Source organism: Lepisosteus oculatus, chromosome 6 (assembly GCF_040954835.1).
Source record: "Lepisosteus oculatus isolate fLepOcu1 chromosome 6, fLepOcu1.hap2, whole genome shotgun sequence".
Taxonomy (NCBI): Eukaryota; Metazoa; Chordata; class Actinopteri; order Semionotiformes; family Lepisosteidae; genus Lepisosteus; species Lepisosteus oculatus.
Window position 1 is genome coordinate 840,055 of NC_090701.1, and position 21,052 is coordinate 861,106.

General features: G+C 41.1%; 1 protein-coding gene across 5 annotated transcripts in view; it reads right to left on the reverse strand.

The window, feature by feature from the left end:
* Window positions 1-557: 557 nt before the first annotated feature.
* ctnnd2a (catenin (cadherin-associated protein), delta 2a) overlaps window positions 558-21,052 on the reverse strand; it is a 302,050-nt gene continuing 281,555 nt past the window's right edge. For all 5 annotated transcript variants that reach the window (XM_015354990.2, XM_015354991.2, XM_015354992.2 and 2 more), the window contains 4 exons: window positions 14,764-14,890; window positions 7,361-7,492; window positions 5,522-5,598; window positions 558-2,484 (listed from right to left, as the gene is read on the reverse strand). In XM_015354990.2, coding sequence (XP_015210476.1) covers window positions 2,221-2,484; window positions 5,522-5,598; window positions 7,361-7,492; window positions 14,764-14,890 — 600 coding nt within the window. In that variant the 3' untranslated portion in view covers window positions 558-2,220. The remainder of the gene's footprint in view (window positions 2,485-5,521; window positions 5,599-7,360; window positions 7,493-14,763; window positions 14,891-21,052) is intronic.

A 21,052-nucleotide genomic window follows, 5' to 3' on the forward strand; every position in this document is an offset into this window, starting at 1 on the left:
GAAAGTATCATAGTATATATTATATGTTACTATTCTATATATACTGGAGAACAGTTGTGGTTTAGGTATTGTTGTGAGATAGTTCTCATCTATTTTATCTGTTGTTTTCATGAGGGATGATGCTGCAGGACGCTACCATGTAGAGCATGCATACGTGTTCCGTGCACACGTGTGTGGACCGACTGCGAGCAGGCAGAGCAGCACAGGACTGGGGGGCCCTGAAACACGAGCCTGGCTGGAAGGCAAACCTGGTTCTGAGGGAAAATGGTCTGACATTCAACTAAAAAAACAAACGAAAGTGCAAATGAATAAACCGTCCAAAAACATTGTGCTCTAGATGGTCAGTTTATATCTTAGCAGTCGCAAATCGTAGAGGCAATAAAAATATCCACAGTTCTTAAAAACACCTGGTCTGGAGCAACACCAACAAAATAAAGTTGTATGCACATTTCGCAATACAGGCTGTCAGGTATGACGTGTCTGCTTTCACAGGGATTGTGCTAGCTTTAGTATGTGAACTCATGCGGGTGTTAAGAGCAGGATTTTCTAAACAGCTCTGAAGATTGTACAGAAGAATTTATTTTCCTGGCATCTGAACATAACCCAAATTTCAGAACGTTGATCTATATAACTTGGAAACAACATAATTCAGACCAGGAGGTCAATATCTTTAAGTGTATACTGTAGCATGTCTGGATGAGATTATCAGGGTGAACGGTCCTATGTTACAAGTCTTTTTCATAGCTTTGTTGCTTGTAGTGACACTGACATCTGCACATAAAAATTATATATATATTTATATATATATTTATCATTCGCTATTAACATTGTAGTCTAAGATGATTTACGATTTTTTAAAACGTGAATTCAAACAGTAGTAGCCACCTGTCTGACAGAATGCTTCTCTTTTTAGACATTGAAAATCCTTAACTAACAACACACACCCAGCTAATATAGAGACAGGGATTTTGTACATCTTTGGAGGGAATTAAGCTCTCAAAGATTTTGCCCTCCTGGTTATGTTTCAGTATATCTCTAGATATAGCTTAATTCCATTGAAACACATTTAGAAAAAAAGCATTTACAAACCGGCATCAGGAGAACATATAACTAACCATTGAATGTAAACTAGAGTTCTAAATTACAGTATCTCCAGGCTGATACTAGAGATAATGTAGTTTGGCACATTTTTAATCCTCTTTTAATATAAGCACAGATAACTGAGATACTAGTGGAACAGACAGGTTTTATGCAAATATGGATGACAAACAAAGTTGAATTTATTATCTTATAACACTGTACCATCATAAATAAAAACCTGGTATAAGTGAAAACCCCAAAAAAAATCTATTTCAAATATCTACATCTAAAATTTTTAGGCAGTGAAAAAGCACTTCATTGACAAGGAGTGTGGAATGATGTTCTGTTAACTGTCCTTAAACGTTTGTTTAGTTGCCACAAACAAATTCACATTATCAGAACGAACAATACTGCTAAATATGTCCTTCTTGCTGTTAAAAGTACTTTTAAGGAAAGGAAATATTCGTAACTCGTACGTTTTTCCAATTTTTTAAAATCGGAAAACAATATTAATGGCCACTGAAGAAGGGACACAGTGGCATCTGTGTAATAATATACACAATGCACTTGTATCTCTGTAATGTACATCAAATACTTTACAACAAAGCATCGAAAAAAGTGATAAAAACTGATAAAAAATTAAAAGTAAAAGAGAAAAGGCCGGAAGCATCTTCTTGCACAGAAGAAACCCCTTAAATGCAAGTTGAAGCCATGATTCACGATGAGGTGAAGATAATAAACAAAACATGGAAAGCTGTTCCCTTAACTCCTGTAAATAACAGTTCATTTGTTTTGTGCTTGACATACTCATCTTTCTACTGTCCCACATATTTACAGTCTCTTTCCATCTTCGACATCCCAGACGCCCTCCCTGACATTCTGTCCCGACGCGAAAGGTCACGGCTCCCGCTGTACCCCCCGAACGAGCCCCCTCTGTCGCCTGTCCTCTGACCCACACTCTGCCTCTGCTCGGGCCCCCGGCCCCCCTCCCGCCCTGCCCCCACCACCGCCACACGCTTCGACACACCCTTCCTACGGAACGAGCTTGGACAAACTAAACTGGCTGAAGAATGTCTCGTGGTACACATGCACATGCACGGCTCTCCCGTCTGCGACCGAGACCGCTGCCGGCCGGAGCCTCTACACCCAGGAGTCGGGTGAGGCGGGATAGTGGCTCGTCTCGTAGTTGAGTTCACTGTAGGGACGAGCTGCCGAGTAAAAGTCCACGTAGTTGCCAGTCGACTTCAGTCCCAGGTGCATATTGTAGTCTGTGGCCGGCGGAGGACGGTGGTGCACTTGGTCTTCAAAGAACGAGTCTTCAAAGTTCCTGGTGGAGTTCTGAAATGGTGGGAATGTCTCGTAGTCTTTCCTGCTGCTTTCCTGTGGCACAGGCTGGGAAGAGACCTGCGAGAGAGAAGGAGAGAGAGAGAGACAGGGAGGGAAAGCTTTAAGGGAAAGTCCTGGGCCCGTGCTCAGTCCACAGACCCTCCCTGTCCCCCACGACAGGAAAAAAGAGCTAAAAATAGAAAATACGTGGAACACACTGGGTGCCACATTGCCCCTGTTTTAAATTTGCATACTGCATGTCTTGTCCTTATGTAACACTGCAGGGTCCTGCAGTTCCATTACTCAGCTTGGTAAGACAAAATGTAAATGAGAAAAAAACCTGAAACAAGGTAGAACAATCAAATGGGCAGACGGTGTGCTTGAGAGACAGAAAATCCAACCTCACCTATCTCTTAAGGTACAGACTGATGTCTCCAGACCCCACTATTACTTTTAATTAAAAAGGAAATTAGCATGTTAATTGAACAATGGGGTTAATAGACACATGCTGCCTGGTCACAGACAGCAGATTATCTGACAGATTGGCACTGAGCAGAAAACAGCCACCTGCTATTCTCTGTAGCCTCTGAAATGTGAGCCTGTTGAGTGATTATTATTATACCCCACGGTTAAAGAGATTTTCTACTAACACACAATCTAAATCTAGAACAATTATTTAGGCAGTACTGTGTGTTTTTAAAGTTAAAAGATTTTTTATCAGTCCTGTAACAAAAATACTGTCTTTAAAGTGAACCAACCTGTCCTAGAATCTACTAATCTACTATACTGCATAATAGAAGAAGGTGCCTTTCATTTCTTACATGTTGACCAAATGCATACTAAGTACAAATAAGATAAATGGGCTGTGTAATGTGCTCCTTTGAGCAGTGCCACTTGAAAGCACTGAGCATTTCATTACTGAAGCAGCAGAATTTGGAGCACAATGACAGGAGGTGAGAAATGGAAGACAAAGGCTCAGTTAAGGCCCCAGAAGCACTGTCTTCGCGGCAGAACAAGGCAGACGTGTGAGCTTTTCATTGCGCTGTCTTTCCCCTGTCTGCAGGGACAAGCGGGCAATCTACCAGGGCACTGCGAGCAGTACGCGCCGTCCTTCTTCGGTACAGAACATCAGAGAAAACCCCTGTGTCGTCTGAGAAAAGCTGGAAGAGACTCTTCCTTGGGATTCTGGCAATGTGCAGCACAGTAAGAGCTGGCACGGCCAACTTCAGGAGCCACACGAGAATCAATCACGAGTTATGCAAGGACAAGCGCAGTGCCGATGTGTGAGAATCATGAGCAAATATTGGGAAGAAGCTAATTCTTTAACCTCTACTGTGTAGCCAGCTATTGCAACAGAAAACACACTATTTAGAGGCTGGCAGACCATGCCTGAGTCTTCTTAAGAGTCGCCATATGACTGCCGGCATTGCCTTCCTTAGCACAGGAGGTTTTCTGTGTCTTACGACATTTAAGAGCATCGAGACTGCAAAACCCAGAGTGGTCTGACATTTAAACACAATATTAAAAGCTGAGATGTTAAAGTCAAGACTCACAGAGTCGTAAGCAACAGCCACAACAGCTGTGTCAGTGGAGCAGAGCTCCGAGGAATGGAGGGAGGCCTGTGGTGTAGCTTATGAGGCCCTTGTGAGACACTTGCAGGAAATGTACCAAGCCGGAGTCAACCTTTACTGAGCCCAGACACAGTCTTTCTTGGTTCTGTTCACAAACAGTGTCTGAGCATGGAATTCCTGATTCAATGAATGACTTATCTTATTAGAGACTTGGATGATATGATTTTAATCATTCATTATCTGGAGAGGCTGTGCAGACATTTGCTGCCAGCGGTGGGGCTGTTTGTTTATGCAGCACCCAGACGACAACGCAGCAGAAAACATCATCACGCCCGATGATTATTCACCTCACACGGAAATGACGCAAAAACCAAAGTCCTAGAGCAGCCTAGAGCTCCCGACTGTCCCACTATTCCACAGGCGCTCTAAGCTCACAGCTCAGCAGTGTGAGCACAAGTTACAGGAAGAGCAGCAGAGGTGTCTCCTCCTACAGAGGTTGGGCTCCGAACAGTGTGAGCTAAAAGGCTGTGATTACTCTCCTGCCCAGTTCAATCCCCGGTCGTGCTTCCAGAACAGACTGCAGCGGAGTTAATTCACCAAAAGAGCTTAGCTTCACTGTGAATACTCTGTGCTGTTACAGTACACACTGTAGGGATCTCACAAACTGTTTGCAGGCTTTTCCTGCATTTAAAAAAATCAGAAATCTAACCTTAGTGACTGTGGGTCACTGTTGTGGAGGCATATGACTGTAATATTGAATCCATCTACTTAGTTACCACCAATTAATATCACTCACACCACTGGCAAGAAAGCAATGCAATTAAATGTCATTGACTCTTGGTATCTTCCTTTTACATATAAATCAAGAGAAGACTATGAATGCACTGCTGCAGAAACTTTCTGCAGAAAGGCAGAAAATAATTGGTTACTGGCTGTTGGTTGATAACCTTTAAAAATACCTTGCAGGAAACTTTGTTAAGAATTGATTAAAAACTAAGACACAAAAGTCCACCAGTGCTTAAATTTAGAGTAAGTCTCTTTAAAACCAGATTGGGCTACATTTTTCAGTGCCCTGAGGAAATAGTTACTTTGTAAGGAAGTGCTTATTTAGATAACAGAAAGGTTAACTTCAAAACAAATATGGGAATAGGGTACTGAAAACTGTCATTGTATTTCTCACTTGTTACCTTTTTAAATGCTTACTGAAGCTCTGGATTTGCTAGGAAGGTGTTAAACTAATAATTTATTTGTTATTTTTTACTGCACAACTTACAGTAGCTACTATAAAGTGCAGTGTAGTCATTTAAACACCACAGTAGTTGTTGAGTCCTATTAAATCAATCTTCACCAGATTATAGCCACATTTTTTTTCCTTGTTAATGCAATATGTACTGTAGCACACAATGCACTAAACTAAGTTACAATTAAAAATATCTAATTTGTTGATATTTTACCAGTAGGGGGGAAATCAGTCTGTAACTAAATCAAATTAAACAAATTCAAAACCCCCCAAAACCCCTAATCTATTTGCGGGTGTCACATACCTGGTTATGTTTGATGTCTTCGTCAGGGGTAACATAAGAGTTTCGGAACAACGTTGAGGTTCCACTTGAGATTTGAACTAGAGAACAGAAGCAGAGGGAGGCCAGGTGGGTACATGGGGTGGCATTCAGGTGCTTGGGAGGAACTGCTTGTAAAAAACAATCATTGAAGATGATGCCATGCGGCACACAGAGAACAGCAAAATGCCTTATATCTATAGTTGAAAACACAGAGGAAATAAGCATGCCGGTCTCACAGATTGAAAACTTGTAAAGGACAGTGGGATTAAAATAACTACATGAATTATCAGTGCAAGAGTGAGACATTTCCAAAGGACACAGGCATTTTCTTAAAGAAACACAGGTTGCTTAAATGCAAGAATGCATCTTTTATTTTCAACAGTCAAAGGTGATGGTATCCATGGCCCTTGAGTAGCTAGGCTACTGAGTTTTGACATTGTTGGCCTAGCCTGACCCTCATCTCACAATAAAGAAAATGTACTTGTGTAGCAGAGAAGAGAATTTAACATTGCAACCTCTTGGGGAGTCCCTGTGGTGTAGTGAATTCACCCAGCCCCCAGCTGACCCAGACTTTTTGAGAGGGTCTCTTGCAGAAACAGGCCAGATGACTGGAATTGATCTTTAGCTCATCTTACCCATGATCTCATATACTGGCTGGGAGAGACGCACATTAACAAGAGCTTTCTGCAGCAGCTTGCAGCATTTAAGTGGTACACATGCCCCGAGAAACTGACCTTAAGTTTTTAATGGTTTCATTATTCAGTTTCCTAATCTACATGAGGTATCTCAATGAAATGGACTTTGCAGGGTGAAGCAAGTCATCGACTGGAATGCTGCTCATAACTCCAGCGTGAGCCTCTTTGAACTCAGTCTGTCTTACCTGTTGTCTAACCTGTATAGCACTTCATCACTGGTGTGACGCTGCGGAAGTGCAGTACAATCTCTAGTTCCAACTCTTCCGATCAAACTCCAGTTTTCAGCAATTCAATGTATTGAATTGAAATTCATTCTGCTGTTTACTTTCTATTGCATCTAATTTACACAGCTAAGCTTTTAAATGATACAAAGGGGAAAATGTGACTATGACAAAGGCACTGGAACCTTTTCTCCAAGTACCTCCTCCAGTTCAGAGATGCTTCTTTACTCAGTGGGCTGTGGGAGCTGGAACAAGCTGCCCAGCCATGTCCTTGAAGCTGATGTCTTTTTTTTTTTTCAATAAAGATCTGGATGATCGATGAGCTACTAACTACCAAATGGACCAGAGGCATGAATGGGCTCCTGGGCTCCTCTTGTTTGGAACTGTTCTTGTGTTCTTACTGAGGACAGGAAGTGCTTCTTAGTTATCATGTTGAGGTGGAGTCAAGATGTGAGATGTGTCAAGCCCTAAGAGCTAGTGTCCCCCGTGCCCAGTGTAGATAGGAGGTCAAGGCAGGGAGTGTGTGGGAACTGTGGAAGCTAAACATTAACAGTATGATCTGAATGGACACTTAGGTGACCCAAGTGTTGCCTAGTTCAATACAACTAAGTTTCTGCAAACAGTTACCCTTCTTCGTCATCAATGGTGTTAAAAATAACTCCTTCCCAAGTAAATAGAAGCAAGTTCAGTTTTAATTTTATTCCCTTTGATGAAGAAAATGAGACATAAAAAGTAACTGTTCCTCTACATTCTAAAGCTGTTGCAATTAAAAAAATTTAATTAAAACAGGCTTTCAAATTAAAGTGGCAAATAAGCCTGCAGATTAATTTTTACTGCTCTGAAACAAAGGAAGATGAAATGATTGTGCAGAAAAAAGAAGCAACAACAACAGCGCTCCTTCCTACCTGTCATGGTGTCTTTCCTGGATGTGTGTTCCCCTTTGTTTCCATGGAAACTTGCATTTGTTCCAGTCGACTCGTAGTCCGTCTTCCTTTCCTTGAGGCTGATCATCTCTCGAGGTGAGGCAGGGGCACTTGCTACAGACAAGGAAATCATCCACATAATTCACAATAAGAATCTGGCATTTTTGACAGCGGCAGCAATTCTGGTTTGACTTCTTGGACGCACTCCCCGGTGTATAAAAAACCCATTACTCTTTTATCTGTTATCGGATCTTCTTGATTCCTCTCCACGACCAGCTTCAGAGTAAATAACGAAAGATAAGGCTGTGAGGAAAGTCTTTGTTTACCGGCCATCACTTTCAGCACACAAGCATTAGATCTGCAGAATACGAAGGTAACGAGGTCAAATGTTTTAAAATTGTGCTAAAAAAACAAACAACTGCTTTGTTCAGGAATTGAAAATGTGTTTGGTGTTTCCACTTACTCTGGTATTAGATTATTACTCATCTCTCTGTTTTACACAACTTATATTCAAGTTCTGATTTATTCCACGGCTCCCAAGTAACTTAACTAGTGGAGGTATTTATTTGGAAAGCAGGGCGAGGCCACGAGTCCAGACTTCCCCGAGTTCTTTCGGGCAGTGTCAGCAGCCAGCAGGGACTGACCTGTGCCAGTGGCAGCACATGGTTATGAAAGAGCCACAGGAGGTGGGGGTGAGCCAGAGTTCTGCAAGGCGTCTGCGGCTGGCTCGGCTCGTTTGAGCCCTTCAGCATTCCAGGTGTTCCCCTGCCTTCAGTGTTGTCGAGAGCAGCTGCCTCACCCCTCCAGGTGACGTGATGCAGCTCTCACCGACAACGCCGAAGATACCGTGGGACTGACGTGAATAAAAAACGGATGGTGTTGACTGAACATGTTTGCAAACAAGGAGTGAGAAATAGCTATCTACGCCCCCCCCCAATGCCCCCAGTAATTATACATCCATGCAGCGCCTATAGAGTATTGGTATTAGAATTGGTATCCTGTCACAGAACAGTGGGGCAGCTGTGGGGAATTCCTCAGAAGACGCCACATGATCATGTGTGGCGTCATCTGTTCTTCGCAGTGATTTCATCTGCTGGGCTTGATAGACATAACCCGGTTTCTTCCAGACAGATGCAGAGAAAACTCCCACATGCTTTGGCATTCTCACAGTCAGATTATTGGAATACTTTGCTTTCTTTCTCTGACCACTTTCCAAATGCCTTAATACACGGCACCTGCTGAAGGCCAAGATACCTTGGACACCGATTGTGTTACATTCTAATCACTGGTCTGACACAGCTTTTGCTCATGGTATTTGCTTTACAAACAGGGCAGTAATGGCAGGGTCAGTATTTTCACAGCTGCACATTTTATTCTGCAACAGTGTTGTACAATATGTCTTGTACAGCGTATTGTTTTCATTGGCTTTAATCTACCCATTTATGTACGTATCGTAACTATTGTTCCTTTCACATTCTGATTAACGCACATGGAAAATACTACATACCGTCAAAACCATCAGTCTAAAGAGCATTTGCATTTCTACCAATATAAACAGATTAAACAGACCAACCGTTATTACAGCCTGATTAATCTGTGCAGTAGTGCTAATATTTCTTCCACAGGGTACATGTGTTATGCATTTCATATAATAATGTTAATAATAATAATTCTTTATTAGCCCTTTACAGTTTCTTGCATTAGGAATTCATCTTTTCACATACCCCAGCTTTTCTCCATGGAGACACAGACAGGGAGAGAAGCTTGGGGTCAGAGCGCAGGGTCAGCCATTGTACAGCACCCCTGGAGCAGTTAGGGTTAAGGGCCTTGCTCAGGGGCCGAACAGAGTAGGATTGCTCTGCTGACCGCAGGATTTGAACCAGCAACCTTCCAGGCACAGGCGCAGATCCTTAGCCACAGATCCACCGTTCCAGCCTGCATGGATATTTGCATTGCGTTATGTACATAGATCTTTTTAAATCACCAGCACTCTGGTACATCGAGCAAAGGACACAGGAAATACCCACAGCTGATGATTTACAAAGGTAAAAGGGATTGGCAGCCCAGCCAGCGGTCGCACTGTTCTTCTGTGGAGGCTAGACTGGCTCCTGACTTTCTCAGAGTGAACAGGCATTTGTGGAGTCTGACATATCTGACAGAAAGGCAGATAACCCAGCTCAGTGCTCAATGGGCCTTTTTCTCAGCACTCATTAGCTATTAGACCTCGGGCTAATCACAGGTTCACCCTTAACTGTGTCATCCTTGCTGCTGCTATGACAGAGACAACTCAAACACGATGCACCCTGAACCTTTGGAAACCGAACAGTAGTTTTCATTAGTTCTGGACACATACTGTATGAACTGACTCCCAGGGCGTCTCAGCACCATCCTCTAGCTCATATTTTTAGTACCTATGCAAATTAGTTTGCTAATAAATTGTATTTGTACTTTTCCTCACTGGTACTAGCACATTTAAGAAGAAACGTATGCACTCAAGATAGCATTGAAGCAGTTTTCCCCTAATTTCACTTTCTTTCTTTGTACTTGTTAATGCATGTCATTTGGGATGCTACTCTTCACCACATGTTGCTGTTTTTCTGTAATTCAGAATCTTTTCATTAATAGAAATACTAGAAGGCCTATAGTGGTCGGTCTTATTTAGAGAAATCTAGCTTGGAAAGCTATGTTAAGTATCATTTTAAAGAGTGAAATAAATGCAGTGTTTCATTCCACATTAAGGTGTTTTTGTCCCTTGAAGCAGGATGGAAAATAAGAGAAGAGAACTAGAAGCTCACTGATAAAACAGTTCAAGGAATGATGTAGAGTATGCTATAATACCACTATCATTTATCAGAGCTGGACTCTTATGGGGGCTTCATATTTTGGGTCAAATAGCAAGAACAGCATCTATGTTTGGACTTAAAGATCAAATAACTGCCCAGTGGAAGACAGGGTAGGTCTTTTTTGACTAACAGTTAAGTGTCTGTCCTGGACTGAACTGTCACAGAGCACTGTGCATATCTCTGCTCTGGCCTGAAGTCCCAAACAGCTCCACCTGAAGAGTCACAGAGCACTGTGACCTCATGGAGAGTCCAGCACAAAGACATCCATGCAAATCCTTTGATTGTTTGGGTCTTAAAGGACAGCACTGTTGTTTTATAATGGTGAGGATCTCCGGGCACTTTCAGTTTTAACCTCAATGTGTCTTACAGTACTAGTGAAATAAAGGTTAACGATGAAAAAAGAAACCGGAGCAATAATGTCTGTTGCACATGTCTTTGTAATATATTTTGCGTGGAGCATTAATGCCAGCTGGGATCTACAAATCTACAGCTGCGATATGTATGCTCCGGTTGCTTTTATCAATTTAAAGACTATTAGTAATTATCGTGCCTGTAGAGCATGGTTTATCTGAAAGTCAAGCGCTGAAAACTGAAAATGCAGTGCTCCCAGAAAGCCTTTAAACCCGCCTTTGGCACTGACACTCATGCAATTTGTGACTCCAAAGAAAGTCCCAGCTGTGTTTCAAAATTAAACACAGTGTGTAACGGCAGCATTGACTGTCTCAGCAAAAGTATTTACAAAGCCACTGGAAAGTTCATAGTTGCAATAGTAGCTATTTTGTTTTCACTCCAGATATGTACTGTATGAAATCAAATTGCCCTTTGTGGAACGACAGCAATGCCAGGAAATAGAAACGTTGATGTTGAGACACTGTGTACACTCCTTGGTTAAATAAGGATGTTGTCAGCTCATGAAAACAGTGGGCTGTGTGGACACTGATGCAAAGCAAGTGCACTCAGGTATTCTGCTTATATCAATCACTCTCCTGACACCATTACTGATGATTCAGTGAATTCAGTGATTCAGTGAAGATGAATGAAGTCTTACCTTCACACAGGATATTAAAAGCAGGGTGGAGTGATAGCATAGCACCCTTCGGAATAAAACAAAATACCCAACTTACATTCCAAAGCAATGTACATTAGGAAAGACATTTAATATTGCTGTTCTTGTTTAGAAGAGTGTGGTCTCGGGGCTGTACAGAGTGCTTGGTTAACTTGACCTCAACTCCAGCATCACCAACCCCATCCCATCCGGGGAGGAAAATCAATAGTAATAATGAATGTTCCAGTCAGTGAGCACCAGGCTGGAGCAGGACAGGAGAGAGCTTTCTTCCGGAGAATGTACAGCAGCAGTGGAGTTAATATTGAAGAGGGCAGCAGCAGAAAATACCATACGCGAATGTCTGAATCTTTGGTGAAATGTAAACATTTCTCGCGCCAGCTGTTTTCAATACATTGAATACATACATTAATACATACTGCTGTGGTGTGAAGAGCCAGCAGCTCAGAACAGCAGCTCTGGCTGCATGGTCACCCAGGGCTTCCAACCCAACCAAACACATCAACTACCTGACGTGTACCAGCCCCTATCCAGCTGCCAGCCCACCTCAGTGTCATGGTCTGACTTTGTTTTCAATTCCCACACGAAAAGGAATCAAGAGAGCTGTTCGGGGAAATGAATGTCCTTCAGTAAGCTAATATTAACATCTAGTGTGCACTTTGCACAGATCTGGCACTTAATTTTTAGACATTTGTCGAGATGTATTTTTACATTGGAGCTGCCACCAGTACCCTGGCATCACGTCAGGAACGTGGACTCAGGGGAGTGCAGACAGTTTAAATTGTTTCTGCAGTAGCCCCTTGCTCATACATCATGGCCAGCTCTCACACACACAGAAAACAGTACAAGACATGCAGCAGTGACCACAGTCTGCCTGCTGTCAGCGCAAGGCAAGAGAAAGGGCTTCTAATTGTGAGCACACTATCGCTGAGCCGAGGACGATGATGCATTTCTGACCCACCACACTTGCAGTCAATCTGTGTGGGTTAGGTTACCACCTGCGTTCCTTCCACATTTACGTGTACACACTGTAATCAATGAGACTTACAATCACAGCAAGACAAGATGCAAAGGGTGTACATAACAGTAGAATAAAACTGCAATGTAATGCTTGAATGAGACACACCAGTCCTTACCTACACTACTGCTATATCTGTTAAAGGTCAAAACCTTCCCATTAGAAATGGAAGATACTTGAGAGTTGCCTGAAACGGCTCCCAGGAGACTGAATTTAAGAGGGTTTCAAGAGGACATATTTATAGTTATTTGTACCATAACTGTCTGGGCCTTTTCCAGCTTCTTTTATCAACACAGCTTTAAAGTGGTTCTCTCTTAGATGTCAGTGTTTTATTAACTGGCCTTAAGGGGCTAGCGTCTCTAATTCCACTTTCAGACAGTAAAAGGTTTTTGCTGAAGGTGATCATTACACTTGGTGTTAAGAGTGTAATAGGACCACAGCCCATTCCAGCAAACTGCTTTGTTGAACCTTGTTCTGTCTGAGCACTGTAGAGTGTTACTCTCTGCTGTGTTGACTTCATTCTGCACTTAAAGTGCCTTTAGTTTGCTCTGAACCAGTGGGCAGACAGAGAGCTGGCTGCTTCCTGTGTGACAATGCCAGGAAGCCGCATCGAAGGAACTGGCTTCAGATCAAGCGGATCTGGTGCATCAAGTGATTTTAAAACAACGTCCTTTCTGAAGCACTTGTGCTGTGCAGGTTTTCTCGAGGAGAGGATGCCAGCCTCACTAAAATAAAATCTGGAGCTTCGGGACATAATACTTTCTTACAACAATTCAGTTTATGTGATTGTTCCAAAATGCTCAGTATGTGAAATTATTTCCAGCATTTATCTCTTTCTCCCTGTAATTTGTTTTGAATGTGGCTGGGTATATCTTAAAAGACCAAAGCTGCAGAAGCAGACTTTAATCCCTTATCCTGCAAAGTTAGCTCCCTGGTGTTTTTTTCCCCTGGAGGGGATATGCTGTAGAAAAAAAATTCAGCTCCCACTTCAAGAAGTTTAACTGTTTACACTCTAAATCAAAAACATATTGTGAAATAAATGCAGTAAATCAGAGTTTAGATTATAACTCTGGTTATAGAAACATTATTAGTGTTCAATGAGTCTAACAATTAAAGATTGCAAACAGATCACAGTTTCTCCTTCACAAAACAGCATTATTAACATTCTAACCTTCCAAGTATTTGTCATAATTGTTTTTGGGCCATATATTACCATTGTTTGATACAAGGTACCACAGTATGTTTTTATTAATAAATTATAAATATGAGTGTTGTGGTGCTTTACTAGTAATATGACTTTTGTGTTAGTCTTTCAGTCTTTCATAAAAGTGTTCAGAAGACACCATTGTACAAGACTATAATGGTCAGATAGCAGCACATGTACAAGAATGGCTAGGCCTTTGGCCTTCCTAATGAAATAAGCTGTAGAATGCAATGAATGAATCTGCAATGCAGAAACTACGGTTGCAATGAAAAGCTACAGCATTATTTGAATTACTTATACCTGATGACAAGCCTGCCGATGAAAATGCAGTGTTTGGTGGTCAGATGCCTCAGATGAGCAGAATACCAAGTGGGCAAAATTGACAACTGTTTGTCTATTCACATGGGACAGAAGCATTTAGTGCCAGAATTCTCCGGGTCGGAGTTCAATGTCAGAATTATCTAAGAATGAGGTGCATTTCAGCAGCTACAGTACCAATATTTCTGCTATGAAGACATTCACAAAAGAGTGCATTTTTATAGTCTGACACAAAAGGCCAGTACTATTGATAAAGTCTGTTTAGTAAGAACACCCTAGATAAGTATTGGTCTTGTCATGCCACCTTTGCACCCAGACCAAATGGAACCATTTCCATAGAACCAAATGGACATTGTTTCAGTTTAAAAAGTCATTGTTGTTTTATAGCCAACATGACTTGTACTATCTCACAAAAAAAACCTTTCAGAAAGACTGTACTCAGTTGATAAAATGCTGCTCCTCTCTCAGCACAAACATACACATCAAAGACAACCTGGCCACTTATAGGAGAAATGCAATATGTCTATGTTGTGGAATTTCAGATGAATGTTTTACACCGTTTTTCAAAGCAGTACTCTAACACATTCAGACAGGAACATAAGAATTTACACCCTGCTTAATTCATGTCAAATAATGCATTTAATATCCTTAACAACAGTAAATAATAAAAATTTTCAAAGTCAATGACATCACAGTCATTTTTTTTTCTGTGAAGAAATGGTTGATTTATGGTTGCCATTACCAACCTGGCAAAGTTCCCTGAGAAAGATGCATCTAAGGTTTTAGCAAAACAAAAAAAGAAATGAGGAGTGAAGAGAGGAAAGTTTTGATATACTGTAGGATCTCAGCAATGTCATGTTTATGGATCCCCAGGGCAAGATGAAAAAACAAAGAGAGAGTGTTGGAGAGAGAAGAGTACGACTGTGGCACGTTACTCGCCTGATCGATTGTTGGGGGATGTCCGCACTGGGGAAATCGAAGGAGTGCGCGAGGAGGAGTATGGTCTTTGTCTGTCCCGTTCAATTGTTGAAGAAGACCCAACGAAATGATACTGTGAATATCCATCCTGGAAAACAAACAAGCAAAACACAAGTGGGTCAGAGATGTTCGCTGACCCGGTTTCAGTGGCTTTACAAAATCTGAGGCAGTGAAAAGACACTGCACATACTCATAAGAAGAGATGCGCAGATGACTCGTGTTTTGAATACCCCCAGATATACACCGCTCACTCGATCACTCAATCCAGATGTTGCATGTTACAGGCTGGGTCATGTCATTTTACTTTTAAATGGATCTCTAAAATTGTAGTTAACTAAATTAAATAAAAAATACCACAACTGTACAACATAACTTGTAGAATCAATTCAATTCCAGCTTCCATCTTCAAGTGGAGGTGCTGGCATGCATAGTTATGATCAGTGGAATTTTACCTGGAACTGATGCACACTGGTAGGATACAGCATGTTACAAGCACATGTGTATTTCTATTGTGTGTATAAACAGGGCACAGTCTCATTTTCTGGTGAGGCTGAATAAAAAAAACAGGCATCAGTCTCATAAGAAGCTATTACTTCAAATGCTTTTAATACTTATCTTTCATCTGGAGGGGGTGAACAGACAATCAAGGTAATAGCCTGCAGGTGCCTACCCTGCCAATTCCAGTTATACAGAAGGAACATTTATTGCTCATTTGTACAAACAATAACAATAACAATCTGAGTGTTTAATCTCCATCTGCTGAGAAAGACCTAAGACGCAAATACGTGAACTCAATTTCTTTTGCTGAATGGGAAATCTCTTGAAAACATTTCATCCCAAATACTACATGCTACAAGCACAACTGTGCACTAAAAATCAAAACCCAAAACTCAGATAGTCATCAAAAAAAGTAATAACCAGCACCTGAGTGACATGGCTTGAAGCTCAATTCTTAATATTTGACTTTTCTTCTCTGGTCTCAGTAAAAAAAAAGGAAACTGGAAATAAAAACAGAACTAATTAGAACTTTATAATTATTTTGAAAGGTTTCAACTCATAGAGCGTCCTCCTGTTGCAAAGATTGGAGGAGATAAAACATGCGCAGGCTCCAGAAACTCATATACACCATCCTCTGCCAAATGGCCAAATTCAAGCTGAATTGAATGAAACAGAAATATACTTCAATAGAATGTGCATCAATGACCATCATTTATTTGAAGGCAAATGGTGCTCTTATAAGAGAATAAATATAACAACATACTGTTTTCTGTTTATTTTTCTATAGGCTTCATGGGCTACCTGTAGAAACTGTAGATGACAGCTTTTAGTTATAAGCAAAAGGAAAACACATCTATCTACTATCGAGCGACCAACAGTTGGAAGCTTGAAGTGTGATGCAAAACCCAAGTCGGTGTTCGTCGAGACACTTCGTAATATATTCAACCATTTTTCCCATAATGAAATGTTTTTAAAAAGGCTCAACACTTAAGAAATCATGTTGAATGAAATTAGCTAGACGGATTAGTATCCAACCTCAAAAGTCCAATGCTCACATGGGAAGGTGACAATAACGGGAAACATGAGAAAGTAAGAAAGGTTACAAACACGAGGATTCCAGTCTGCCCATCAAGCCCAAGTGGTACAGTAGGTACTGTAGTAGCTAAGCAATCCAAGGATCTTATTCATCTCTGTCTCGAAGGAAGCCATAGTTTCAGCTTCAACAACATGGTTGGGTAGTTTGTTCCATAAAAACACAACCCTTTGTTACAAAACAGTTGGCTCCTGTTCTTGGGTTTAAATGTACTTCCATAAATGCTTTTCCAAAAAACAGGTATGAAAATTGTTGGGCTGGGTCAAGGCAGAGAGTAAACTTAAACCTGCATGAAAACCAATCTTTTAAAATGTATGACGGCTTCTATCTCTTCCCTACAAAGTTGAAGTTGTAATTTGTTTTTCACCTAACAAAATCCATTGTGGAAAGACAATATAAACACAAAATAATTACTGCTTACATTAACAAGATGATTGACAGCAAAAGCAATTCTGAAAGCCAGTTGCAAAGGGAAAGAAACAGCGAGGTTCTTCAAGCAAGTCGTCTGACGCTGGGTGACAGCAGCGTTGATTGGATGCACAGATGGAAAAACAATCGAAATACTGAGCAAATGACAGATTCAAAACAACTGAGTAAAGAATTAAAATCCAAATCTGTGCTTCAGGGCCACAGTGAAATAAACAAACTGATATTCTTGAGCATCTGGAAAATGGTAAAGAAGCCAAGAATACTGTATGTTTTAACAGTATCCTTAGAAAATCCCAATTGAAACACAAAAACAATTTCACTTTGGCATAATAAAGTCTTTGTGGGCCAGATTTTGTTTCTATCTGAAAGGTTACAAGTTTTTTACAAAACCCAGCTTGCAAGGTAGGACTGCGGTTCTTCTACAACCGTTAAGCTTGTAACAGATAATTACTTTCGGCAAGTATCTACAACCCCTGCTCCCAGGTGGGGAAAGGCAGCTAACTAGTTTAATTCTTTTTCAAAAGAAAGAACATTGGAAATACACTAGCCTGCCACAGCTAATGTCCACGATGTTAACGAGCTGGGGAGCAGTCGCTGTCCTGCTTTGCAGTGCTGCTTTAGCTTTAGGCAGTCTACTTGAGGAGTAACCCAACAGGAGACCTTCACTTCTCACGACTACAGGGTCTGTGTACAAAGCAGCTCCTTAACTGCTAAACATAACAGTTAATTCAATTACAGAATCACAGAGTTCAGTTCTTACACCTGTGGATGGGCAGGTCTAGCACATTACTCCCTATGGCCTGTGCTTTGGTTTTCACACTGCGGATTCCTAGTGCAGTTCATTCCTGTTTCATATTCTGCATTGATTTTAAGACACAACAAGGTTCAGCTAACACTGTGAAGCCAACCTGAGAGAAATCTCAGTGTGAGGTGGAGTGATCCTGTACATACAGTGGTAGAGAAGAACAAGAAGGGTAAATAATTCACCTCTGGGTTTATTCTCAGGCGAATTTAGATACAATTTTTTTTCACTCGTTTACTGCTGAGGTGAAGACCATGTCATTGGTTTCTGGTAGTGTTTTGTTTTGTATTTATCTTATATTTACTCTGAGGTGCAATAAGGACATCTGAGGTACAAAATGTTACATAACAGAGAGAACAGAAATATGACATCAGAAGACCATATCATTCACTAATCAAAACACTCTGTAGAGATAGGAATACTTTTGAGATATAAAATCATCAGCAGCATGTTCAGAAAACTGCAAAGATGGACATTCTGGAGAGTCTTTTCAAACAGTTGGAAATATGGAGCAATGTAACTCAAAAGTCTCATTCCTTACTCAAGTTCAGAAAAGATTGAAGCGTCAGTCTATGTGACTTGTGGACTGAGATGAAGAATTAGGAAACAGAGGACTCGGAATTTACCCAGAGCATTTTACACACAATCACAATGATGGGAGCACTTGCAAACCTTACCAACAAAGGAAACACAATGTATAAAGCATTAAATGTAAAGTCTTGATTTCCATTTCAAAACAAGCACTTTAACCTGAATGAAATGGTTACCCTTTTCTGTGGAGTTCAGACATCTCTTACACCTCGTCTTTACTCAGAAGGCTGCACATGTGCTTCAGAACCAAAAGGACCATGTTAAAATCTGCAAGGAGCCAGGAGGTGGCACAGGCTGACAGACAAGAGCATCAGAAAGAGAAGACAGGCCCATTTCTTGAAAGACCAAGGCTAATCATTTCCCGAGCAGCTTGCTTCCAGCTTCAATTGGAAATCCAATCTCATTATTGCAAAGGAAGCACTAAAGAGAAACTGGAGTAACTGGAGTAACTGGTATGGCTGCAGCTTCCTACACGTGAGAATCCACATCAAAGGGTGTGTGCGCTCACCCACAAAGAGCCCCAGCTGCGCCTGGGTCACTGTCAGACAGAGACTGGTATTCCTTTAGGTGCTGAGGGCAGAGTGGGGTTAGTCAGCCGGGGCACAGCGCCCCCTGTGGCCTCCCAGGCACATGCAGGCTTGTGGGGCTGGTGCTGACGGATGGGCCTCTGCACCAGTGAGCACGGAGCCTCCAGTAGGGAAGGAGCCTGTCGCCAGACACAGGGTCCGTGGCTGTGGGCTGAGTCATGACAGAGGCACTTCTGGAGATTCCAAAGCAGGTGGGTATATATTAAATAATAGCTATCAATTTGTAATTAAAAAAAAACAGAAGATAAAAGCATGTTCTGATAGTGCCTCATTATCACGTTGATACAAAATAAAACACAAACTATAACTTTCCATTTTCTTTGTAGCTGGTAAGAAAATAAGAAACCTGCACAATGTTTTCTGTAGTTATTTCTACAGTGTCAATGAGACATCTGTGATTATTGTAGGTAATTGAACTTTAGCTAAACAATAGGTCATGAACAGAAAAAACACTCCAATTTATCCAGCACAATGACTTCGTAGAGCAACTTTGGAGGTTCTTTCATGAACCACATAGTTTGGCCTGAAATGATTTATTTTCATAATACATTTTTCATTTGGTAAAATTCATCATTAATCTTACAGTAGCAAATGTTTCCTCTGTTTTTTTCACATACAGTGATAGTTCTTTGTGAAATGTGAAATGATTCAGAGCTTTTTCAAATGAAAACACTCGCATTTCAATATGAACTGTCAGTGCGATTCGCAGTACGAGACGTGTGTGCATAAGCAACATATACTCATATACAGCACAGCAAACTCATGAATAAATGTTGCACAGATGATGCAGTCATGTTCTTAAACAAAGTTGAAAGTAATGTGAATCATAAACTTCCAACAGCAAAAATAGCTCAAAAAAGATCTTCAAGGCTTTTTTAGAAAGTGCTAGAAAGGTACACATCACAAAAGGCAGTGCCATAACTTCCAGCTCAGAAAGAATCAGAGGTTCTGGAAGGCAGCACGGACCTCCCATCAGCTTGAAACCACCTTGTTTAGGCAAAGGCAGCTGGGACCTAGAAGGTTCTGATAACTCCCTGGCCTTATCGATGTGATGGAAGATATTTATTTTAGACTGGAAACAGTCTAAAGCGCATGTCTGCAGCCCTTTCCACGCTTCCTAGTTTCATATGACATTACCAATCCCTGTTTCGCTTTTATGTTTTTGTTTTTTGTGGATCGGTCCAATAACTTTTGGAAGAGAAAATCCAAACACTGTTTTGTCTTCACTGATCAAAGCAGCAACAGACATTCAAAATGTGTCCACTTTCCATGCAGCACACAGGCTCAGCAAATTCACATGTGGAAATGGGACTGGTGAAACACACATTGCCACCGTTCAGAAGATGTATGAATCACAATTATTGCGTTTTTGTATTCTGTTTTTAAGGATTTATGTTCTTCCTCGTGCAAGTGTAATATGGGAGAAAATTAATCTCAATCAAGCTCATTTAGAAAAACTCAGCACGTCAGCTTTAATTACTATTCCTGCATTGCTTATTATAATCTGTTATTCCCTATCTTCTTAACAGTGCGCCAAATGATGCAAAATGATATTTCTTTTAGGACATACACAGTAGTGAAAGTAAGTGAGAGTAACAATTCGCTAAACCAGCAGCTGCCTGTATTGTATGTGTACAAGGATTATGATACAGGGAGAGCATGTACAGTATACGCTGTGCACTTCATATGCCATAAAGCAGAAACACAGTAAATTTAAATGGATTTCTACAGAGCCCCATTCAACCGAAGTGGGCAAGGGCTCCAGGGAGATGAGGTGGAAAAGACCATGAAAGGAAAGGAAAGATAGAGTTCAGATAGCGATAGGTAAAGTGTGATAGAAAAAACTGTACAAAGTTATCAACACACTGTCAGAAGGGAGGACTGCAGCCCTGCGATAAAGAGGTAGGGCTTCGGCTCGGTTGAGTCTAGCAGTGTGAAAAGAGCACCGAAAGTGAAGCATCACAAGTTGCAAAATAATGAACCATCAGAGCAAGACCTGTATCACTCATTCTGCTACAACAATTGTCCTTGTGATCCACCACATACTGGTACAATGCACCAAAGTGCAGTTAATGTACATTTCTCTGCATGCAGATGGTCAAGGAAATACAGTATAATGTTCAGTGATCTAATATTGTTCTAATAATATACACCTGATTAGCAGCATTTTATCCAACAAGGTGCTAATTCTCCTCTTAGTCCCACCTGGTGCCCCTACTGCTTCGTTCTAAAGGACCTGCAGTTTCCATT